Source organism: Caloenas nicobarica, chromosome 4, assembly GCF_036013445.1.
Source record: "Caloenas nicobarica isolate bCalNic1 chromosome 4, bCalNic1.hap1, whole genome shotgun sequence".
Lineage (NCBI taxonomy): Eukaryota > Metazoa > Chordata > Aves > Columbiformes > Columbidae > Caloenas > Caloenas nicobarica.
Genome location: NC_088248.1, coordinates 65,389,582 through 65,415,202, shown reverse-complemented (window position 1 = coordinate 65,415,202; position 25,621 = coordinate 65,389,582). Strand labels below are relative to the sequence as shown.

General features: G+C 43.2%; 1 protein-coding gene across 2 annotated transcripts; it reads right to left on the bottom strand.

Moving 5' to 3' along the window:
* Positions 1-295: 295 nt before the first annotated feature.
* On the bottom strand, positions 296-22,006 carry NSG1 (neuronal vesicle trafficking associated 1). 2 transcript variants are annotated; one of them, XM_065633357.1, is made up of 5 exons: positions 21,609-22,006; positions 20,881-21,031; positions 17,328-17,444; positions 5,812-5,922; positions 296-586 (listed from the first exon to the last, which is right to left on the bottom strand). In XM_065633357.1, exons 2-5 carry the CDS (start codon positions 21,007-21,009, stop codon positions 386-388), a joined length of 558 nt encoding a protein of 185 aa, XP_065489429.1. In that variant the 5' UTR covers positions 21,010-21,031; positions 21,609-22,006; the 3' UTR covers positions 296-385. The 2 variants fall into 2 exon arrangements, with proteins under 2 accessions (XP_065489429.1, XP_065489430.1); XM_065633358.1 differs by lacking the exon at positions 5,812-5,922.
* Positions 22,007-25,621: the final 3,615 nt, after the last annotated feature.

Genomic DNA, 25,621 nt, shown 5'->3' with positions numbered 1-25,621 from the left:
AAGTTTCAGTTCAGACAACAGAACACTTGATCTAAGGTCCAAGCCCTGAATATCCAGCGAAGAAATCTGTCAGTATCCAATAAACTGCAAGAACATACCTAACATCAGATTTTTTTTTTTTTTTTTAACATTGAAAATGGTGTCAAAGCTCTAAAGCAATGCTGATATGCACCTTGTTTTATGCCCATGAATGTTCTGCAGCAAGTTTTTGTTTTGGTCTTTTTGGTTTTTTTTGTTTGTTTGCAAAGCAGTATCAGCAAACAGAAGCAATTGCACCATAAACATGAGTAACCTCTAAATTATCCAGAATTATATTTAATGAAAATTTCCTTAAAGTCCCTTAGTTACCCTCAAATGACATAGTGTTAATAATTATCTTATCATACTAAGCTGATTTCTCAGCGGCTTCAGTCTCCTGTTCAGATAGTTTCTCCTCTGACAGTACCGTCATCCACGGGGACACTGAGCGCGTGATGGTTTGTTTGGCCAGGTTGTAGTGGTTTATGACCGTGTAAAATTTCCCTCGAGCGCTGGAGTCTTGTTCAGAGTAGTAGTTTTCCAACCCAGCTGGAATGCATTGATTATTCTGAAAAGAAAATCCATCACATAGATTACAGATACGGTCCCACACACACCAAAAGTGGGTTAGTTTTTTTCCCTTTAGCCTAAGCCAATATTCACTTTGAGTCAAGATGCAACACACAGCAATTAACTACAGCCTTATCCTACTGTGTTCCAAATGTTCTTCCCTGCAAGCCTTAAACTACTCGTGTATTTGCCAGGAAGACCAATCTGGGTTCATGTGCCAGAATAATTAACATACAAGAAACATGCTTGCCAAAAGTTATTTTTAAAAGTCCTCAATCTCTAGTTCCAGCCATATTTTGCTGCTTTTTGCTCCCCACCTAGTTCCAACTGTTTGGGCTACAATTACCAATGTCTGCGTTCTACCATTAGAGGAGCTCCAGGCCCTTCAATACAGTGTTTTCCATCTGAGAAACAGAAACTAATACCGATCTACTGGTGCCAAGGTACGAACAGTTTTATAGCCCAGTAAATGAGACATACAGGGAAGACACTGTGGGTGGCCAAGCTTGTGCACCAGTGTGCACACACATGCAAAATACTTCACTCTTGTTTGTCAGAAAGATGCAGCAAACAGCAGGCTTTTAAAAACCTATCTTTAGCTGTGGGACTACATTATTTAATTTCCTAGAAGTTTACGAGCACTACGTAGAAACTGCTGGATGCTCAGAGCTTTTCCAAGAGAATTACCTGATTTAGAGAGTCAAACACTAATTAAGATCCCAATTTTGCTGTCATCTTAAAACCCAACATGAACGTGCCTGCACAGTGCGTTAGCCAATGGGTAGCACCCATTCGGTGCCGATGCAGCAACAGCCCGCACAGCAGCTGGCTGCACTGAAGGAAAAATGGTTTAAACAAATCTGTGACCTCCCCAGGTTTTGTTCCAGAAGGTCGGTGTCTCTGCCACTCCAGGCAGATCCCTCAGCGTGCTGGGGCAGTCATCAGAGCAACTGGATTGACCCTCTAAAATAGGAGCAGCTTGAAGAAAAATAAGTTTAATCATTTCTACTCTGTTTTAAAGAAGCAATAGGATGTTCGGTCTTCCTGTTTCCAGCACAGGAAGACTAAAATTTTATAATACTACAGCACAGCAACTTTGAACTGCCACTGTTCTCATCGAACTTGGAAAATGAAACTTAATATTGGAAATTTCTGAACACAGAAACACAAGCAAAACCATCATCTTTTTAGGACCAGAGGCTATCTCAAATGTGTTCACATTTAGTTTTCGGTTGGCTCTTGTCTTTGTCGAAAAAAAAAAAGGAAAAAAGGGAGGGGAAAAAAAAGAAAAAGAAAAAAAACGTGGCATAAACACACACCAGTAACAATAGTTTCAAATGGTTTAAATCATGAGGTAAAAAATTACTGGGGGAAGATCCAACAGGCAGTCTTGGCTTAATACAAATTTTGCATCCTAAGAATGTTAGAGTGAAAAAAATAAATCATCCAAAGGTATGGAAGAAACGAAGACTTGTCAAAACGACAGGCCTACAGGTAGCCTGATGAAGCTGCCTGCCCCTGAAAAATGTGATCTCGTGGCAGCTCGCTGAAGGAAGAGTCGCTGTCACAAGACCAACCGTCCTCCCACGGAGTTCCCAGCTCCTGGGTCCCCACCTGTTGTGTGGCAGAGGCCTCCACGTGTGTCGGACTCGCAATAGCGCCCAAAGTTACCGCCCCCACCCAGGTTCAGTTCATTATCTTTTGTGAACTCAGCAGCTAGGACAAATCCTCCCTCAGAGTTTTGTTCGAAGCAGCACTACAACGCGGACAGGCTTTAACCCCAGCTAAGCCGACACTTGTGCCTATTTAAGTGCCTGTTTAAGTCAGTGGAGGTTTCCCTGTGGTCATAATCATCGTACATGCCGGCTGCAAGACTGGAACCTAGATTCAAAAAAAATAATCCAGGAATATGGCATAGAGTTACTTGATATGCATGTTCAACTACGCCAACCATGCTATCTTCTGGAAGTGTTATCTGTGCTTTATCTGGGATAACTGACACTACTTCTGATGTGATACAATGACTAAGAAGTACGTAGACACAGCCATCTTCCTAGTGATTACTTCACCCAGTTATGGGATATAGTCGCAATTCTAAATATTTAAAATGGAGAAAGGAACACAATCCATTGATCTAATGAAATCCGCCAAGGAAATTCAAGCAAATATAATTATTAGTGCTGAAGACAAGCCAAGATTACTGCCAGTCTAAAAAAAACGCCACAGAATCTTGTGTTGGTTTTCGAAGCAGTTTGCTTTGTGACAGGCAAAATGACTCAGTAATGTTATTTTTCGTAGTTGCGAACATGCACAACATCTGACAGAAGAGCCTCAAGAAACACACAGCAGAGTTTCCATCTTGACTGCATTTTTGCTCCCCGGATTTCATGTTTCTAGAAAAGACAGGAGAAACCTCCTCTTTTGGTCACTGCTCCCTGTGTGCTGCCCAAGGAGAGCCCCTGTGCTCAGCCCCTACCCAAGGCAAGCCATGCAGCACTTGGGAGTGACCGAGCAATGGAAATTGGAGCTGACCCTCATCCTGCCGCTTGCCTGAGACCTTCAGCTGACACAGAACATTCCTCTCCATCCTTTTTATTTGTTTCTGTGGTTCCCAGGTGAGAGAAGTCATAAGGAAGGTCATGAGGAGAAACTGGGAAGCTCCAGAGTGAGTTGCCAGTCTCTTGTTTCTTTCACAACCCTTCTGTTCCAGAAATTAGTTCTAGGTTAAGGCTTTGGATGCCAGAGAAAACCCTGGTTGCCAGTCTCTATCTGTGTTAAGAGGACTCCTTTTGTTCCTTTGACATAAAGACCCCAGTGGTATTTACTTATAAATAGTATCTTCAGTCACACTAACTTCGCTGGGTCAGTAATTCCAAACTTAATAGATGACCGTGTTGTCTTTAATGCAAGCAAATGACTTCGTTGCACTGTCCATGAGTCTGACAAGAGCGCAGGTGCTTTGGCAAGGAAAGCTAAAGAGTAAGAGATGCAGCATGGAACGTACTGAAGCCCTGGAGAAACTCCTCCAGGATCTAAGTGCACTGAGGTCTTTGAGGAAAACTCCAGCACTGGGGCTGTGTCAGAAAGCTTGAGCAAGCACAAAATTGAGGCTTGAGCAGTTTAAGATTGCTATACAAAGGCAAATAAGCACCTTTTTAAGCACACCTTCAAGCTCTGGATGCACAGACAGCAGAAAGGATGGAAACACTGAAACCTTCAGAACTGCTCCATGTATGAGAGCATCAAAGGAGAGGAGAGGAGAGCGAGTGTGACACACAGCTGTGGGAGCTCAGCCCGTATGCAGCAAATCTGATGGCACCAGGGCTCCTGGGGCAGGGGACACCTCTGCCCTAAACCAGGAAATCACATCGGCATCCAAAGCCTGGGGACATCCAGGCCACAGAACATGGCATGAGGCCAGTCCACAGAGATGCTGGTCACAAGGTGACAGACTTCTTCATCTCTAGGCACATCTGTGCCAAGCTATGCCACGACATATTACAGATTCTCCCAAAAAAAAAAAAACACCCAAAACCAAAAAAAGAGAGGTAAAGGCAACAAACAGAAATTCGTGTCAACACTGCTAGTTTCAGGCCTCCTGTAATTTGCCAACATGTTTATCCTGCAAAACTCTCAAGAGTGACATGACCAGAGATGCTGTGCCTCCTGGCATTACGCCATCAAGCAGTTTGGAAACAGCCTCCACAAAACCCAGCGCTGGGAGAGAGTACCAGGAACACAGCCCTGTGTATCGCTGCACCTTAAAAAGAAAGCAACAGGACTTTCTGCCCGACTTCTTTTTCAAACACAGGGCCCTGAGGAGACAAACCCAACCTGATCCTGTTCACAGTGCAACTGAAATACAGGTTAAGAAACTGTCCTCTCTTTACGTGTTTGTGACACTTGGAAGAAAGGACAAAAGAAGCCAGAAGGCTGCAACTCAAAGGAGGGGACAACATGGTATGAAAGGAAGCAGAAGCAGCAGACTGTCACTAGACTAAAGACAGGAGCACGTTAACTGCCCCGTCCATATTCCAAATTGCTCAAAGCCAAGAGAGAGCGTATTAAAAAAAAAAAAAAAAAAAAAAAAAGACTATCGTCCCATGAGACATGAGCACAGGGGGGTTTCAGTGCTTGTCTAACACAAAACAACAACAGCAGAACCAAAAGCTGCATCTCCCGAGTTGCAGCCAAATGTTCTAACCACAGCATCTTTTGCCCTTGACCCAAGGGAAAGCAGTAACCTAAAGCTGAATGCTTAGAGCTAAGAGAATCCAGCAGCGCATCACTGATTGTAACTTGGGACTAGATTCTTGTGAGATATTTATGTGCCTGAAGTGACAGAGTCAGGAGTCCTGAACAGGAGCGTCAGAAGTGCTGAGGCAGCCATTCTGTCTTCAGTCCTTTTGAAGATCATACTAGGTACTTGTTTGATTCATTACACAACTAAATATTCTTAAAAAATTAGAGGGAAGAATGCCATCATCACTGCTGCTTTTCTTATCTAATTATAGCCAAGTTCAACTCTGCTAAATTTACAACTGAGAAATCAGTGTTACCTTCCTGACTGCCAGCCCAGGTCACAGCTGAGGAGCCAGCAGCACCATCTGGCACGAACGAAGCGAGCCCCCGCCTCCCTTTCGGTGAGCACCAGTGTTCTTTCCAATAAATGTGTTTTACCTTTTCTGGCACCACTTTTGGCCTGTGGCAGTAGGGCTCGGAGATCACTGTTCTAGAACACGAAGTTCTTTCTACAAAAATAACCTTAAGGTAACTCTGTTACTCTTAATGAGAACATCACTCTACTGTTTCTTTGACACATATTCCAGAGTATTTTTTTTTCCTCCAGGTTTTATCATTCTCTTCTTTCCTAAGAGACATGAATTTGGAGGAACATGCAACATTAAACTGTATGACCCAATAAACGAGGACTTTGTCCAGACAACTGCAGGTGAAGTAGGTTTGAAGGACACTGGTGCTGGGACTTCTGCTATATTTTCAATGTTTAAAGCATTAGCAAAATAACAACATTATGAAAACTGTGTAATAGTACAGCCTCAATTATAAATTAAGCAGAAAGAAACATAGCAGGAAGCACACTAACCTATGAAAACAAATACAAATTTCTATGCAATACAGCATGACTTAATCAAGGTTATGCAGAAAAAAACACAGAGAATATTACAGAGTCTTCTATTTTTCTAGAATATGTATGCAATTTACCTTGAAAACAAATCCTTCTGGACAGGTATGATCATACTTGTAAACCTTGTAGACTACCAGAAATACAACACATGTTAAGAATGCAAGGGCAAAAAGGACCAGCACAGTTACCTGTAAGGAAAAAGAAAACATGCTCATGTTAGTAATGCACTGCTTATTGTATCGCTGTTTGTTACTGTAGGCAGCAGAAGCCAGCTATGAATGCACTCCCCAGTAAAATGAGGCAAAGGATAAAACCAGCTTCTTAGTTATTGAGGGAGAATAGGGAAGCAGCACGTCAGTGCTTCTGCCTCCTTCTCGGAGAAGAAGGCAGATGATCTGGTCAGTGGCCCATCGCCTCTGCCCTGCAAGGCTGGTTTTGGTTGCACTCCTGTTCAGTGCACACGTGAGCCCAGAAGGACACGCTGAGGTAGCTTTGGTCCCCTGCTTTCTCAGTATTTGGACACTGTAAGTCCAGCTTGTGTCAGCTGATAAGCACGCTTGTTCTCCCTGCGCCTGTCCAGGAATGGAGTCAGGCGACAGCAAGTTAGCACAGGTGGCATCCAGATTATACCAAGGTGACCCTAGCAAGGCAAGGAGAAAGTAATGTCTGCCTGCTCTTGTCAGGATGAAAGTTTGTTGCACCTGCTATAAATGTATGGATAGTTATACCAGTAGTCTGCATGCTTGGTTGCTCAATGCTCCTTAATTTATAGGTTGAAACACTTCTTCATCATCACGCAGAGGCTGTACAGGAGCAGCTCACTGGCCAGCCCACCAGGGAATACACCATGTTCACCAGAGGGCGAGCCTCGAGGAGTTCTGTTCCAACTCCTTCCACAGCAGCCACTGAGAAGCTGTCACAGATGCACGACATGGCAGTGACTTTGCACCGTGCCCTGAGGTACCTCTCTGGCCCTGAATTTGGGCTGGAGGAAAACGCAAGACACACCTTCAGCTGGATCTGAAATCTCTGTCAGGATCAAGCTAACGTGTCCCAGGAATAAACCCCGAGCAGCTGCAGACCAGCAGCCTTTCAGGTGAGACAGAAGACAGAAATATCTCTAGAATTACCTCACCCATTCACATGAGAAAACACAGAATTTAGGCCTAGCAGTTACACTGCAAAGCTCCCTAATTCAGACCCATTTTTGTGGAAGGTGTGAGCTGACCAAATAGCATTCATTACCTGGGAGAGTGTCTCAGATGTGTGTTTTTATTATTCTAAAGCTTCTACTGATAGACAAATAAGTAGCTCAAGGAGATTACAGAGTAGTTGAGCTTTTTTTTTTTTTTGGCCAGTTAGAAAGAAGCCAGTATGTGCTACAGCATAAGAAACAGTAATAAACAGAAACAAACAAGATAATGCAATTAATTAATTTAAACAAAGTATAATATGATGAAAATTTTGAAGGAAGATGAGTAAGCCAGCTATATACACCTCCTGAAAAAAGAACTTAGGCACATCAGTGTCAATTATGCAAACGAGAATAATCATATTTGAGAAAGCAAGAAAAAAAAAAAAATGTAGCTTTGCCTCTTGGTAAAAAACACCACCACACACTCCCCCTTTATGATAAACCCCAGAACTAATAGGAGTTGCAACACTGCAAACTGTGTGTGGCAGTGAATACACTGAAGGACTGAGATGAACTTTTAGGGACTTATACTGGGGAAGCAAACTTGACCAGGGGCAGACAACAGTGAGTACTAAATTTCCTGGCTGAAACAAGGTTGGGGAGTATCAGGTGCTGCTGAAACCAAGGACTTATAAGGATTTTTGTTAGATGGCAAATAAGCAAAAAAAGGAGGGATGGAAGAGAGGCAGGGAGAACTGCAGATCAGAACATAATTTAGCAGAAGAAATGTAGATATTACTGTAAAGATGCCAATCCAAATGAGACATGGAGCAAAGGACCTTTCTGGTTAATAGCAACATCTTCAGCTTCTCAGAACAGTCACTGGATTACAACAAAAAAACAATACTCTTAATCACCTCCAAAAACCTCACACTGACATCAATTTTCAAATCCAATTAGTCTTTCCTCAAATTTATTACTCGTTTGCATACACAAAGGTTAACAGAAATAGATCGCTCTTGTCTTGCCAACCTCGTATTTTGTGCTCACATGTCCCATGTCTCAGTATATCCCCCACGAATCCAAGAGATAATAAAGCACATTTTCCTTTCCGGTCACACTCCGTGGCCCAGTTTAATAACGAACAACATAACCCCCTCCCATCCTGGCCAAGCCGTGCCCCAGCTCAGCCCTTCTCACGTGTTTTCAATGAGGCCTCTCCCTTTTCTACAGTTCTTTGGGGCCCCTTCCCATGTTTCCTCAGCTATCCCACCCACACAAGGCCCTTCGTCCTCTCTGGCTTGGCACAAACCTCACATCCCATCTTACAGTGTTTTCCCCTTCCCATAACTGTAACAAGCCTTATTCTCTCTTCTCCCCACAAAATTCTCCTTGCACCCCAGGCTCTAGAAAAACTGACCTTCCTCCCAAAGTCTGCAGTTCCCCGTTGGGGCTCCTTGTCCCACCTCCCTAACCCCCTGCTGGTTAAGTCCCACACACTGCCAGTCTCACCCTGCACCCAGGGTCCACCTGCCCCACGGACCATGCCCGGGCCCCTGAGCAGGACACAGCCCTGTCGGCCTGGGGGGCCGTGGGCCCCAGACCTTGTCCTCCCACAGAGCTCCAGCTGCTGAGCAACGGGGGAGGATGAGGACCCAGAAAGGAGGGGGCGCTCCTCAGCCAGCCCAGCAGCTCTGCAACACACACACGGCCCTGCCCGAGTTGCAGGTTTGGGGCCATTCACTTCCCACAGGCTCAAAGTGTACGTTATCCCGTTCCTTCTGCTCTGACAGTCACTGCTCTCTCCCTGAGAGAAGAAACGGACAGGAGAGACTGGGAAGTGGGGACAGAAAAAGATAAAATCCAGATGGAATTACTGCTGAGGCTTCCCATGCCCTACAAGATACATTCTACACAGCCTTGGAGAAGAGCTGCTCTCTCTAGGAGCACAGGCCTGTGACATGGGACACGGACACCAAGCAAACAATTGCTATGGTACAGATCGACTCAGCTCACATCTGCCTCCTCCACAGATAGGTGTAGCAGTTTAAAATGCTTTGAAAAATATTCTCAAGTCTCAAAGCATTTTAACTATATTCCCTGGCCATCCATCATACTAGCAGGGAATAGTAGAATTATAACATTATTTCCCAGTCATAACCATTTTGACATACAAATGAGGCCCCAGGAACATACTGCAAAGCTAACAAGCTATTTTGTAGCTGAGGCCAATTAGATGATAGAAAAATATTCGCATTTCCACAATCACTGCAGGATCACTCCCTCCAAGGCTCTGAAACTGTTTTGGAAAGTAATTATTTTTTTAAAGAGGTCAAAAGCCCAGTGTTGTGCAGATTGCTGGAGCCTGGCAAGTTGCAGAGCCACAGCCTCAGGGCAGACTTGCTGTGACATGGGGCATTTACCTGTTTCAGTGACCTGCATGGAGCTGTGACTTCTCACTGCTCGTTCAAGTCATGTCCAGCATGGTTCTTCCACTGCCACACAGGAAAACACTGGGAAATGCTGTCAGGGCTCCTTGTTCATAATTCTCGTAGAATCTTTTTTTCTCACTGTATTTCCTAATGTTATTAATTTCAGTATTAACATGTAAATTTTTATTCTCATTATCTCCAGTAATTTGCAATCACACTCCATTTGCAAATCCCTAATCAAGTAAGCTCTTGTCTCCTTCCTATTAGAAGAAAAGCTCCCTTCTCTTACCATACTTCAGGATACACGTAACTTCTATTCAGATAAAGGACAGTTGCACATGAAAATGACACAGAGGAAATAAATCCATCACTGGATTCCAATGTGATCCCAATCACCTGTTAATTCAACCCACTTCTGCCTTATAAACTGAAAATCCTTCTCTTCCTTCTAACAGCCATTTTCCGCCACTCTCATAATAACCCACCGTTGGTCCCCAATTGTCAGATGCCCAGGTTCACTCCTGACCCCGAGGCAGATTCCCCTGCCGGTAACACAGCGCAGCCCTACCTCCCTGCCTCACCTTCTGAGCCCTCTCCTCCCAGATGCCTTTCAGAAATAAAACCATGGAAAGAGGGAAGGCAACAAGCTGCTCTAGACCACAAGCGCTACCACGTTGTCACTTTATTGCTTTCTTTGACAGCAACTTTGCACACTCAGTATAAATGGAAGTTCTCCTCTTCGTACTGGAGCACTGGCAGCAGCTTGCCCTCCTTATTCAAGGTAGGAGAGGATGCAATGCACACACAAGCAGCACTCTCCATCCTTCTAGAAGGAAATCTTGAATGTCTTCTTGTGGCAGCCAGCTGGCTGAGCGCAGGACCACACACAGTGGGAGCAGGAGTCTTCTGAATTACTATGATCATTCACAGCCATCTGCATCCTGCAGAATTCCAAGGTGCCTGTCACACCACAGGAGTGATGGGCTTTTAAAATACTTGCTATGAGCTAACTACCAGATAGCACAAACAGCCATTTCTTTTAACTAGGAACTCAAAGTCTAGTTTTGTTTTCATCTTGAGAGTGTCCTTTCAAGCTGGTTTTAAGGGGATCTGGCAACAAAACCATGTGAACAGAAAAGATGACAAGATATTATGTATGTGGCAGATTTTTTAATAGATTGAAAGTGAAGAGCAGAAGAAGGACAATGTCTAGCCAGAAGCCATTACAGTAATCAAAATGAGAGATGACTAATGAATGAAGTGCACTCACAGCAAAAACACCTGTCTTCAGACGGTAAGCATTTAGCTGAAACCCACCAGATCTGACAACTGCACTAACATGTAAACAGCTCGTGATAAGGCCTTACCATCACAGCCTGCTATATCTTCCCAATCAATCCATCCCACTTTGCTACAGCTGCAGAACACTGCAAGCTGTTTTTCCTCTGCCTTGCTACTGCAGTCTCCTCCCTCCTCACTTCGTTAACATTTATTATGCTCCCCTTTTAATCAAGCCAGAATATTACAGCAAAATTATGAATTGCACCAACCGCGCCTACTTCTCTTCACACCCCTTCCTGGCTCCTGTCCCTTTCTGAGCAAATTACAAGCCCTGTTTTTCAAGGCATGCACAAGTTTTCCCATCTTGCTCCTCTTGGCTCCATCTCCTCCCATTCTGCCTGTATCCCACTGTCCCACTAAAGCCCAGATGCCATCTGTTTTCCCTCTGCCTTCAACTTCCACCTTTCCCATCCTGCCTCCCCTTCTTGACAGAAATTCTTTTATTAGCCCACTCCCAGTGTGCTGGTTTGCACCGCCTTCCTTCGTGCTTTTCCTTCCATCATGCACCTTTCAGCACACAAACCCACCTAGGAACATTCCTGCTATTATGAGAAGTGGAACTAAAGTGGAACTAACAAGACATGCAGTAATTTTCACTACTCAATCACTGCCACTTGGTCACATCTCATCTCTGCTCTACATCTGTGCATTACCTATTTCAATTGCAGCTTCTTGGGAACGCAACTTTCATTTCTGATTTGCCTGTGAAGTGCTGGGCACAGACTTGGCGCTAGCACCAAACAAAAAGAGCAAAGACACACATTTACAGAGCACCTTTCGTCTGAAGTGATTTACAACCAATTTATGCTTTGCTCACCGGTATGAAATGCAAAGCCCTCTGGGATGAAATACAGCAACTCTGCACAACCATTTAGGACAGGAAATTAAGATTATTGCAATCCAGTTTAAACTCCAAGAGAATTTTAGGCAAGCAGAATGTAATTACAATAGATTGAGTCTGGCTACATCTCACAGACTAAAATTTGTAAAACATCACACTGACTTTCCTGCAAATGGCCATGACCTCCATTTCACCTCTCTCCACTAAAATCCTGCACCTCCAGCTGCACAATGCCCTCTGCCAGTGTGTTAGAGAACACTGAAATCAGCTCTCCACTTCCCCTAACATTCCTGCTTTTCAAAAATTATTTTCTTGTTTGCTGTTACCTGGGCCTGTCCCTAGAAGTTTACATGAAAGATGCATGTGAAACAGTGCACTGAAGGAATAAGAAATGTTCAATTTGAAGTAAATGGCAACATGAAAGAAAAAAAAAGAACATTCCCATCCATAGATGCAACATTTGACTCATTCATTCACAGAGCAATCCACATTGCACAGAACAACTTGGTACAATTTTCCACATGCGCTATGGAAACATACATACATATACAAGACGACCAGTGACTCAAAAGACAACCAGGTGCCTCATTTCAGAACAGTATTGCTAGCATTACATGCCATGTTTAGCTATACAACTGGTATATCTATTAAACTCATCTTCTGCAGCAGAACATTCCCATCAAACCTCTGTGCTCAAGGATGATAGTTTTGGGGTAGACTGTACAGAAAAAGCAGGCGAAATCAGAAGACTGTCCTCAGAGTTAACAAGGAGGAAAGGAGAACTGGCTTGGATGCTTACCTGGAGATGACTGGCAGGAGCAGCTAGAAAGGCAGATAGATTCATGAAAGACAGTAAGTGAAAAGAAGCTACAGACCCAGTGCTTATTAACAGCAACAGTGCAAGACAAAAGAATCAGCCTGCAAGGGAGTCAATTAATGAAACCTGAGGGAGATACTGTTAGACAAAAACAGGTTAACAAAGCAGTGGCCTTGACAGTCTAGCACTGTGGCTTAACACAGCTGTTCACAACAGTGTTCCCATCTTCCACCACGCAGCACCATATATTAGTTTTTTAACTACAGAGATGTGAGGAAGAAGCTCAAGAAACCCCGTGGCCCTAAGAAATTGTTACCTTCCCATACCAATCCAGACGATACCACTGAGGCCAAGAGAAAGGCTGGAAAGGTTACTATAGAAGAGGAAAGGCTATGTGTTACATCTGGAGAGACCCAAAACATGTTCTGTGTCACTAGTGTCCCTGGTTCTGCTCCAAGAAAAGGATTTCAGATGGATACAATGGCAGACGACACCTGACACAGAGCAGGGAAGCTGCTGTTAGCCATCCACTTAAGTCTTCCAGCTCCAACTGTAAAAAAATTCCTTTCAGCCAAAAATTCAGCAAGAGGACTGACAATGTCATATCAGGGAATTATCAAACATTTTTTAAAAATGGAAAAATGACAGTTGCCATGCAGTGCTTTCACTTACATCAACTGTTTTAAAATAGCAGTTATACTGAAAGAAGAATGTCTTTTATATTTTCTTGAAGTAATAAAGGAAGAAATCAAAGCCAGGCAAACGCTTATACTTGTGAGCAACTTTAATCCTATGAGTAGTTCTACTGAAGAAAACAGGACTACTTATGGCAGTAAGTACCTGTCAACACTACGTGACAGACACAGAATATACTGAAGGAAGCGATATCCTGCGCAGGAATCGGCTGACATCTCATGCACCTAACAGACTCTGTAAGGGGGAGCAAAGAGGTACTCAACACACAAAGTAATCACATGGAACCCGAGAAGTATTTTCCTTGTCTCTGATTATTCTTGCAGCAATAATAATCATTGACATTACCAAGAACAACAGGTAAACAAGTCTTGAGGCAGAAACATGTTTTAAAGGATACCTCTTTAAGACAGGCCACAAATGTAATATTTAGATGTAAGTTGCATACATTTTTTCAGCTTTAAAATGGCCAGGTAAACCTGCAAGAACTGATTTTGAAAGTAAGTCTTGCTTCCTTTTCCATAACCTCATGGAGACATTTCAACAACTGTTTGCACATTCAACAACTGATAGCACATGGCTTGCACCATATGGTCTTACCACAGAAATAAGCTTGAGGCTTTGGCACTGCACTTCAATGTATATAGAGATGTCAAGGATAAAGTCTGAAGAACTGAATTGCCTCTGAATAGAACCAAAGGGTTTAAGGAATACCACAGCGTGGGTTTATTTAAGGGCTTAAAATTTATTTGGAAACACAGGTGTTTGCTTTCAAAATACTTCTGAATGTTCTTTATTCAGGTTTCCCCAAAGACAGAAAAATATCTCATGTTTTGATACTGCAAACGTTTTTAAATGGCTGTGTTTGTGCACAACTGTCAATTGTAGCCCAGTTCAATGGGTGTCAGAACAGACATCCCACTACAAAATCCCACTGCTCTGCCAATGGTGGAGGCAAAGGTTTGGCCTTGGGTAACTGATACCATCAATCTTCTCCCACAATAGCTTCCTATATCCCGATTCATTAGATTCCTTTGAAATGACATGTCCAGCCATGTTGTGTTGTTCTGTACAGTGGACAGAAGGAAAGACAAAGCTGCCTCATTCAAAGTTGTTTTCCAGATGTGAAGGGCCAGGTCTCCCCATTAGCTTATACTGTTCAAAGAACAAAAGCATGACTTCTATTTCTCAATGAAAAATAATCTTCAGTGAAAAATCACATCTTCTTTGGTGTGGTTAGTGCCATAAAAATAAATTAAGACAACAGGGTTCTCAGAATCAGGAAGTCTTCACATTCTTCTGACAGATTCTGATTTGAATTCAGAATGTGGCTTCATACAGGAAAATTATACTTGCAGTTTTCTTTGTAAACATACTCAGCTCTGTTGTAATAACTGCGGTAATGTGGATTGAATGCAGAAAATATGTTTTATAATTTCTTATTCAGCCAGCTGCTAAAACACCAAATGATCTACATGACATATGCACATGCTGGAGCTGCTTCATTTGTTATAATGTATAATTTCTCAGGAAGAACAGCTTTAGATGATCTGCACTGCTGAATCCCAAAAACGCAATCTGCTTTGTCCTTACTTAAGCAGCACATCTTAGAATACACACGTGAATTATTTGTAAATATGACTGACTGACTTTTTTTATTTTTAGCACAACATTTGGGCTGTGTCTTGTGGCAAGCTTATGCATCGGTGATGTACATTATTAAAGTCATTAAAATGGCATCTGAAGCTTTTTTCATGAACACAAGCCAAAGTCAATATCTCACCAGTTAAATAATGCATTTCATAATTACAGCAAATATTTAATTTTCAAACAAATATCCTTTTGCTATCTCAGAATCAACAGCAGCAGTTAACATGATGGTTCACAATTAATAAGGACCCAGGAGAAAACCTCACACTATTGGTACTTTTCATCTACATATTTATGAAATTTCATCAATTATTAATGCAATATTTACTACTGGGAGTGGTGAATATGACAATCATCCCTGCTGGAAAACCAGTCAGTTCTCTTTAAAATGTTGTAAGCAGCGTAATTCAATTCTAAAACTGTTATATAGAGATTAAGGGACATTTTTAGGACCTGGATGTTCTGCATTAAACTATTGTTTTCAATTAACTGAACATGATTTTCCTGATTGATCAACCCCCACACTCTTCTTCAGAAGCCTAGACTTAAAGCCAGTGTGAATCACCCTGCAATTCCCAAGAGATACCAAATCTTACTGAAACCTCTCTCTGATGCAGTAGTTACCTAGCAGCAAAACCTAGCAACCCTGTAGTACGAGATTAATCCCAGAGCGATCATCATAAAGCAATATCTAAAAGACATTTTATTTAAGTATGCCATCCAAAGGCACATAAAAACATAGCGCAAAAATGCTCAGGCTTCTAACTGTTCAGCTATACAAATTAGAAAAGACTACCCAACAGCACAATGAGCTGTGTATTTCTTGTTCAGCAAGGTCTCATTTGCACAGCTCTTCCAAAACAGACAAGAACCCAGATCTATAAAGAGATGTGCAAAACATTTAGATGCATGTTCAAAACCCTTCCTTATCTACAATTTGACGTTCAAGCAATGAAATCCCTTAGTACCTACAGCTGGTGGATAAGTGCAGAGTTGTTCACGTATAGGTTCTGCTCAGTTGCTTGGAACTGAAGTCCTAGCAGGATACTCAAACTAACCACTTTCTCCCCTTTCTCTTCTACTACGTAGTAAGCATTTTGGATCACCTTAGTGTGGCCAGGACATACACAAAAGCCAGAGAGAGCTAAGCCCTCCTTGTTCTGAGCTGTCCATCTGCACCTTACACAACACTATAATGTGCACAACCCTCACCTGAGAGGAAGGGGATTACTCTCAAGGACTGGTACCATGGTGCCAGGAGGAGAAAGAGAGAACATCAGTCAGAATGTAGCATTTTCCCTAAGGGATGGGATGTCCTTGCCCCGAATCAGGGAATAGAAAAACCGGAACTGGCTTTCTTACCTCCTTAGTAAATCCCTGCCAGGCCCCATAACATCTCTTACTAGCATCTGGGGTGCTTCCCCACACAGCTTACTAGGAACCCACATGCTCCACTGCATGGCTGAAGACTCCACCAGGTGACCTGCACTTAGAACATTTGTCCAGGCAACAATCTGCAAAGTTCCTTTGCAAATGTAGCCTAAAGCATCTAACCCATCCTACAGCCTTCGCATTGCTTGCTCAGCATGCTCTGATTCCACAGAGAGCTGTACATAGACTTGCAAAGGTAGCCTTGGGCCTGGGCAACTTTTAGAACAGGTACAACAGAACTAGAAGCTTTGAGTGTGCCCTAAAACTCCTACCACAAAAGCAGAGGTTATAAATGTGCAATATAAAAAGACTCCACGTATTTACTGTAACTCTGTGTTTTTCCCTCATACTAAACATTAGGCTTTCCAAATGTCTTTGTACTTGTGCACTGAACAGTGTGGTTGCCCACTGTTTAAAAATGCTTTGGCATCCTTGGGTAAGATGCCAAATTAACAGCACTGAAAAGCTGCAGTCTTCCTTTGTTAGAACAGGTAGGAAAGCATGAGCTGAAGTACCAACTTCCCTGCTTTGCTTTACTTACAGAGCAAGAAAACCTACCCTTCAGTGAGAAAGGGGAAAGGAATTAAATCCTTACACCAGTTAAGCTCTCAGCTTTCCTCTGGGACTACTAAAGGGAGTAATAGGGGCATGGAAACTAAAGAGTAAATGTGAGTCAGATTCTTGCTGAACTGCCATCTGCCATTAACAGTCGTCACCAAGCTGTAAGATACAACTGGACCATGAACACTGATAGCAAAAAGCTCTGGTATACATTCCTGAGCTGCCAAGTCATACATTTAACTATAAAAAAAATACATAACCAACCATGACAGTGCTTTTAAGAGAATGGTTTGGCCATGGGGAAAAATAATAAGCCAAAAAGAAAACAAATACGCCTGTGCTTCGAGTCCTTAAAACCCTAACAAGAGCTTTATCCATGCCTTGAGAGCTACCTGTGTGCAGCCCACAGACCCTGGCCAGCCACGTTCTGAAACCCACACACTGACAGAAGTGCCTTCTGAATTTATCTGCTAGTGAGAGGTTAAAGCAATAATGTTGCAATATTTGCTTTTGCTTCTAATTGCTAAATACTGAACCACTGTAAGGTTGAATTTTTTTTTTTTTCATGTCTATATATATCCCCAACAGCCACTCTGTTAGTTATAGCCACTTTTGGCTCCAATCAGCAACTGATTTTAAGTACTTCTGTGAGCATAACCAAGTCATTAATGTCTTCAGATAGCACTGCTTACCTTAAATCTTTCTGAAACCCCTTCAGTGATGCTGATTGTGAATTCAGCTATTTTAGGAGTACGGAACTTTCCTTTCTTGCGATCAGGTTCATATTCTGTTTTCGTTTTGACCACAACCTTTAAAAAAAATTTAAAAAAAAAAAAGCTGTCAGTGGAAACTAACCACAAGAATCTTATTTATTCAATAACTCTTATTTTACCTGCTTACAAGTGCATCTAGCACAGTGGTTTTTTCCCCCGCTCTGTCTAATCCTTCTTTTGAAGCTGTAAGCTGTTAGTTGTTTTTCCTGCACAGTAATCATCAACAAAATTATCCCCCAAAGTCGTTTTGATGGACCTATGGGAAGACTTGTTCATTTTTTTCAGCTGCAGTGGTCCTGTGCTGCTATACTAAGCAAGCATGTACCTAGTTCAAATCCAAATCATTAAGCTTCCCACTTTGTTTGAGAATAGCCACCTCCATTTGCTTCAGGAGATTCCACTAATGGAATTTCAAACTGTAGACCAATAGGATGAGACTTATCGAAGAGCATCCATAGAAATCTAGCAGATGATGATGCCACCAGCAGCCATGTTCTTTGACAGCAGGATTTTGAGTTTAAAAGTCAAATGACCCGCCCAGTTGCTATTCACTATGTGCTAGACTAAAGCTCTTGGCACTCTTAACATCTAACTTACGAATTAGCAGACGCACACAAATGCTTGTGTTAATGAGATTTCTTGAAACACCTAAGGCTCTTTAACTTGATTTTATTCCTTGCTATGAGCTATTGCCCCCAGCTACACTATTTAGCACCTTACCTGTATTCCTAAAATATTCTGTCAATCATATTGATAGTGCTCTCCTTGGCACTCTAATCATACAACATTTTCACATACCTAACCTATTTGCTTCATTTTTGTCTTCTACATTTTTTCATTATCTTCATCAAAGTACCACTCTCAAGGCAGGGTGCAGTTTATCGTACTGACGGCGCTATTAAGATTTGCTCAAATTTCTCTGTTGTTCCAAAGAATAAATAACTAGACCTTTTTAGATTTTTAGAAACAGATTGGTATCAAGAGCAACTACATTATTCTGAAATTAAGATTGTGATATTCACAGGTAACCAGGTACTGAAATTAAAGCTTTGGGTTCCCCTCAGTTCCCTGTGAAGGGGTACCTAGAATGTGTAACTATACCTAGACTCAGTACCACAAAGCTTATTAGACACTTTTACAGCATTATACACATACATGCAGGACATAGGTAGTTTCTCAACCTATTTCAGCTAGAATTAATAAGATAACGATAATAACTATATAACTTTATGATTGCTAAACAGCGGCATGGAAATAAGCTGTCTGAAGATTCTGGAATGGTTTTTAATATTTTACTTCCCCTCTTCCCCCTTTATGTTGCATAATCTCAAATCACATTCAGCTGACACTGAACATACAGTTCTATCTGCTTGGTTATGTAATGTCTTCTTTTGTTTAACATACCTAAATAGGAATTTAAATCAGTTCATCCCTTTAATTTAGAAGCTGTCAAAATCATCAAATTCTTAGTGCTGCAGTCACTACTGTTCAAGAAGTTATGCTTCACTGCCATGCTGGAGCCTTGTAAGTGAATAATAAGCACAGATATATGAAGTATGTACTCCTTATTCATTATACATGAGTGTCTTCCTACTTCAAAATTTGATCTGTGTGTCAATCCTGACTTGATACTGTTTCTTTTCCTCACATCAGTTGCTCTACCACTGCCTTTGAGTCTGCAGCAACCAGTAAAGACACACTGACATGACTAACCAGGCAGTTACAGAAAGAAGCCAGTAGGACCAATAAATACATGATAGTTCTTTTCCCCTCTATGTCTGCAAAAGGAAATGAAAGCTAATATAAAAACAGATACTGGAAAGAGTAGAAGAGCAAATCAAATATTCCTTTATTTAAGCTTCTCATCTAGTTGCACTTTCATTCTGGTTGAACTTTCGTTCAAAGCCAACGTTGTGAAGGTGGGAGGAGTTCTGCCCCACTCCAGCAGGAGCGATCAGGCTGGCACAGAACCTCCTGGGTTCACTACAGAGGCTCTGCTCCAATTAAACCCATTACCACACAGGTCCCTTGTTCAGACTTGTGCTCAGCAGTGCCGTAACAAATTCCTTTGGACCTTGGGCCTTGGTAATCGGTTATATCCAGTCACCAGTTGGCAGGCATATCGGACACAGTAAGACTTGTTTTAAAGCCTTTGGGTGCAATTTTGCCCTCAGTTACAAGATTTACACCCATGTAACCGAGGGCAGAAAATGGACCCTCAGGCTCTCTAACAGCTGTTACAGCTTATTGCATTTATGCCTGCCAACTGGTCACCACACACAACACAGAATGATGTTGATAGCAATTAAAATAGAGGTCACGAATTTATTTGCATTGCCCACAAGCAACACTCTACTGAGGCAAATTCAACAAGCTAAAATTCTTTACCCCAAGATAAGATAATGCAAATTATTTTGAGCTGTCAGTTTATCTAGAAGTAGAATTGAGCTCATGAGAGACACAATGCCAAAAATAAAAATCAGCACGAAGATACTAATGACCATTTTCCAGTTAAATTTTGTATGTTCCAAAGACTGCAAAGCTTGTTTGCCAGATGTGTATGTGAGAAATGTGCAAGTAAACATCCTACTACAATAGGATACTGAAAAAACAGAGTACTGAAATATCTGAAAAAATATCCTACTACCATATGCCTTACCTGTAGTATCACTTAATGAATTCTATATTGTGAGAATAAACGTATTTACAGGCTATCACATCACCTTCCTAAATCCTTAAAATTAAATCCTTAGTAATCAAACCACGTAATGAGGAATGCAGGATGTACATTTCCCTTCCAACCTGTAAGCAGCACGTTGAACTGTCCCCTTCCAGCTACAGACCATCTGAATCATCTACTTGCTGGGTTTTGAACCAAGTAAATTACCAAGGAGAAAACTCAGTGGCCTGTTTTAATCTCATTATTTCAGCTTGTCTGGGACTAGCATTCATTTCCTACTGAAGCACAGAGAAAACATGGAAGTTCTTTCTCTCTGTGGCCAGTCTGCACACGTTCATCTTGCAGAGAAATAAAGCAATGCTTTATTCCCCCATTAGGGATGCATTTTCTGGACAGGGAAAATTCACATCATTCGCAGAAAATACACAGTACCTTCCAGATACAAAAAAGAAAGATACAGAATAGGAAGGGCTATGACAATACAGCCTAAAGAAGCTTCTTGCTTGCACCCGTATGTTTATATATTTCATACAGCAGCAACAAAATCTATATATGCTTATATGCAATATAGCTTATTGCTAACGTTTCCCACTACTTTATAATGCAAATCACTACTACTAGGTTTTCATCAGCTTAACTGTTGATTTTTTTCCCCAGAGGGAACCAGCATGCCCTGAAACACCCCGTATTTCTTGCCGTTTCTAAGCCGCTCGTTACACATAACCTATTCTTTTGTTGTTTGCCTGAGATTTGGGTGTGATTCTCCAGGGTGGAAACTAAAGCCTACTGTACCTTATCAGGAGGTGGGAACTGGAGCTGATTGACATCCAGGGGTGTGATCAGGGGGATGGTGTCAAATCCATCCTCCAAAAGGGGCTGCTTTGTGCTCTTCTCGCTGAAATTATTCCCCAGTTTCACCATTCTTCCAGGATAGAGGGATTTTCTGCAGGCACGCACAGCCACACACGCACAGAAATGCAAAACGTCAGAAACGCGGGATGCGCCAGACCTTCCCCCAGCACCTGAGGAACCCGAGATATCTTATGGAAGGGAAAAAAAAAAAAAAGCGTTGGTCCTTGTGACTCGGTTACATTTTGGCGTTTTGGGAATAAGAATGATGGCCAGCACTTTTATTATCAAAGTTGAAAAGAAAAAAAAAAAAAGGCGGGGAAGAGAAAAAAAAACCCACAAACCACCAAAAAACCAAAAGCACGCCGAATTCCGACACGTTAGCCCGACCCAGGCGATGACTTCCCGCACGGCCCCGGTGCGGCATCGCCCCTCGGCCCCGGCCCGGGAGGGCTCCGGTCCCCGCCCCGGCCCCTGCCGCAGCTCCCCGCCCGCCCGGCCCCGCTGCCCCCGCAGCAGGGCCGTGCCCGGGGAACCCTCCGCGCCCTCCTCCCGTCGCGCCCCGCCACGGCGCTCCCCTCACAGGGGCAAATGCCCCCGGCCGCGCCGCCACGGCTCCCAGCCGTTCCGCAAGGGACGGCGAAGTGCGAGGCAGCGGCCCCGCCACTCACCGCCGCGGCTCCCGGCCCTTCCTCAGGGGGCGGCGAGGCGTCGTTCCGCCGCGGCCCGCGCAGCAATGGCGGAGCGGGGGGCGAGGTGGCGGCTCTGCCTCCGCGGGGCGACTCTGGGCGGCCGCAGCGCCTGGGCCGTGACGCAGCCGCCGCCTGGCTGAGGGCAGCTCTGGAGCAGCAGCACAAAGGGGCCCCGCGGGGATGAGGCGGGCGGCTCCCCCCAGCCGGCTACTGGCGCAGCGGCAGCAGGTGGAGGAGGAGGCGGTGGAGGGGGGACGGGACGCACCGCCCTCCGCGCCCCTCCCCTGGCGGAGGCCGGGAGCGGTGCCGCCGCTTGTCCGTGCCCTGCGCTCCCGGCGAGCGGCCGCCGCCCTGGCCTTCACGGCAGCCCCTTCTCCCTGAGGTTGGGGCTTCCCGGCCGGGCTGCCCCCGCCCCAGGGGAGCCCCGGCGGAGTCGGGCTCGGTACCTCAGGCGGGGAAACCGCGACGGCGCCGGAGAGCCGGCCCCGGCCTCACCCCCCCGGCCGGCGCGGGAGCTGGGGGTTCAGCACCGGTCGTTTGGCTTCGGCCTTAGCGCGTCTCCTTGTTTGGCCCAGTGGTTCCTGCAGGGAGAGGACGAGCGTGCTCGTCAGGACAGCGAGACCGAGTCTCCTCTCTGTAAAACGGGGGGGGAAGCGAATACTGGAGCCGGTGCTCGCGTCACTTCAAGGTAAATGCGTATTGCAGGGCTTTGCAGCCCGAGTGAGAGAGGACATCTTATGATCTCTGTCTTGGGGAAAAATAAAAAGAGTGATTCCTATTCACTGTGCTGTCTCCTATAACCCAAGGCGACCAACATGCTTTTTTGTGATCTGCAGGTGCATCGCTTTCCAGCGTGTGGAGGAAAAACCGCTGTGGGCGATGCAACAAGTGACTTGGATGGCAGGCAGCCCTGGAGAGGAGAGGAGGGGAGGAGATCGGTGCTCAGCCTTGTGCCAGGTCTGTGCTTCAACACCAACCAGCCTCCTCACGGATGGCAGCGTGAGCAGCCCATCTTCTCCCGTCTGTGCTCTGAGTGAGCACAAATTACTGGCAAAATGGTGTAAAGTATTAAAAATTAGAATGTAGAACCTGAAAGTTACTGCAATTCTTATTTCAAATTTTCTTGCTCTCAGAGCAGGTTAGTCTATTCTGCCATTCGGACAAGATTTTTCTTGGTTCCACAAGGGGCAGGGACTAAAGGCTTGCTCGTGCTCGGGATTCAGCTGTCAGTCCACAGAAATATTTAACCGCGCTGATGCAAATGTGAACTGCAGATAAAAGTCAAACCATCCTGATCACAGCTGCTCTAGGAACCGCTATGTTACAGACATGGCTTTCCTGCTTTGCGTTTAAAACCACCAGACACTGGTAATCGGTGGCTGAATTTGGGCTAAGTCTAAAATGGGCAAGGTCACAATGTCTGTAGATAGAGAATACAAGAGAGATTTCAGCAGTGAGCCATTTCACCTAGAAGTCAGAATTTCATGTCTTTAATGGGAATTTAGACTTTTCTATACAGAGCATAGCAAAACTAAGGTGGGATGGTTTTATTTTGTTTTTTCAAATCTCAAAAAAACCCCTTATTTTTGTGAGAACTGTTTTTAATCTAAGAATTTTATTTTGTCTGAAAATCATGTTAGCCATTTACATCCTTTTTTTGGCTCTCGTGCAAGCCCTTCAATGGGTGTTAAGAGTGCAAATGAAACCTGAGTTCAGTTACAGTCACTGGAGAAACTCCTGTTGACTTAATAGGAGTCATGATTTCACCCATTTCGCATAGGAGAATCTCAGCGAATCTGGTGCAGAGTTAATGAAAAAAATGTACTCAAGGCTATTTAACATCCTGTGGCTATAAAAATAAATCTTAATCTCACAGTTTTAAATGATAATTTGATTTTTTGGTTGGTCTCTTAACGAAAGATGCTCTGGTTCCTGTCATCTCTTTTCTGTTTTTGTCTTTGGCAAAAAATTGATTTCTCCTCTCCCCCCTCCTTTCTCAGAGGGCACAGAACAATGGATTTTCCTTCATTGGCTTCGTTTTTTTGTCATAAACATCATTGATAATGCTAGTGTCATCAGCACAGTTCTGGGACATATGCCTTCAATTAGTTACTGCTGGCCAGATAACTACCTTTGCAGCAGCTGAGTAAACATACTGGAAGATGAGAGTGATGGGCTATAAGTAAACGTACGGGAAGATGAAAATGGTGGGCTAATACTTATTTTTAAAACATTCTCACAATGGAATAGCTTACTTCAAATATAAAATACTCCCAAATCAACACAAAACATTTTCAAGGTAGAAATTGATTGATGTGCCTCTCAATTACTGAGCAAGCAGTTCTGATTTTGTTGTTGAAGGTCTTAACAAATAGAGAAGAGGTGGACTCTGAAATAGTGAATTTACCTCTGAGTATTGTAAGGGCAGCAGCATTTATATACATCCCAATGCCTTATTTTTGCAGCCTTACGTATTCAAAGCATTTGACCCCCGTGTCTGGCAGATAGGGCTGACACTCAGTTATTGACTCTCCATACATACTGATTTCGTATGTGTTGTCCAATCCAAAATGCATTCCATCTCTTTTCCCAAGGTCAGTGGTCTGTGGTGCAAGAGGCCCAGAATCCCTTCCTGGCTGTGGCATAAAGCAAGTCATGTCTCTGCCTATGGATCATCTTGTCTGTCTCATTTATTTCTCCTGTCAGTGTTCTGTTCCAAGTAAATAAAGTGTAAAATAAGCTTGTCTTGCTTGAGTAGCATTTCATAAATCATACTTGGGTGTGTTAAGTAGAAAAAATATGTTATTCATTTTCTACAGAAAATTGGACCGGTAAGTGGAAATGAAGGGGTTTCTCAAAAACACAAGAAGCACTTTAATTATTTAATTTTGGCAATACTCCTGTCTTGCAAGCAAGTGTTCTTGAACTGAACAGATGAATTACGCACGGATGGATGAGTGTAATCCATTCATTTGTGTGTGAAACCAAAGTCATTCAGAATCCAAATGACATCAAAAGTCCAAGTGATGATCAGAAGTATATTTGACAGTATACTATAGGGAGTCAAAATAACACAGCACATGGTTTAACAAATTGACTGACTAGGCCCTTTCATCTCCAGCTTCTGTGATTTTCCATCCGAGCCCTTTTGTTGGCTGAAGATGGTCAAAAGCAATGGGCAATTGTGTATTAAGTGTGTGCCTAAGGAAGTATCAGATTAAGATGCATGGACCTGTATTCCCCAGCTGACTGGTGAGGCTTTTATTTTTTCAGTTATTTGAGCATATTCACAGGGTACTCTGTTTTAATGTCCCTTGTAGGCAAAAGGAGAATTTTGGATAACTTATCTATGGTGTAAGTTATTCTTCTCTTTGTCACTGTGCATTGCTTTAATTGTAATCTGCATTTTACGAACACGGGGAAACGAGGCATAGTCTTATCCAGTTCTCTGGTTTTACAGAAAAATCCTTACATCGCATTTTGTCAAGCAACTGCATACTGCACTGTTGCCACTCCGTACCACTACAAATACTTGGCTTACTATGTTTCATTTTAAGTGCGTTTCACCTCACATACTATAACAGAAAACACTTGTGTGTGTGCATGTGCGTACACATATGCACACACAAATACCTGTGGGTAACGTGTTCATTTGCCAGGTATGTGAAATAAGCAGCTAGGAGGACTTCATTTCTGATTTCAAATAACCACGTATAGTTTGCTGCCGATGGTTTCAGAAGCAAGAATGAAATAACTGACTAAGAAAACTGGCGTGCTTCCTAGTCAGAAGCTGCTACCTTGAGGATGCAAAAGGGTACATATCAGTGTAAAAAATATTTGAAAATAAATGTGTCTTCAGGACTAGCACACCTCTTTCCTCCAGGCTTCCTGCTGTAGGTCATTTTGCTTTGGTTATTCAGGGCGTTGTAAATTTTGGGAAGGACCATCCTCCTCTGTGCCTTCTACAGACTAACTCAGCAGGTTCCAGGTGC

Bases quoted from the DNA above. Each gene is read 5' to 3' on its own strand.
- NSG1 (XM_065633357.1), bottom strand. From the start codon at position 21,009: ATGGTGAAACTGGGGAATAATTTCAGCGAGAAGAGCACAAAGCAGCCC. The intron at 17,445-20,880 runs GTACAGTAGGCT...TTTTTTTTAAAG, and splicing joins AGTTCCCACCTCCTGATAAG to GTTGTGGTCAAAACGAAAAC. The intron at 5,923-17,327 runs GTAAGCAGTGCT...TTTTCCTTACAG, and splicing joins GGGTTTCAGAAAGATTTAAG to GTAACTGTGCTGGTCCTTTT.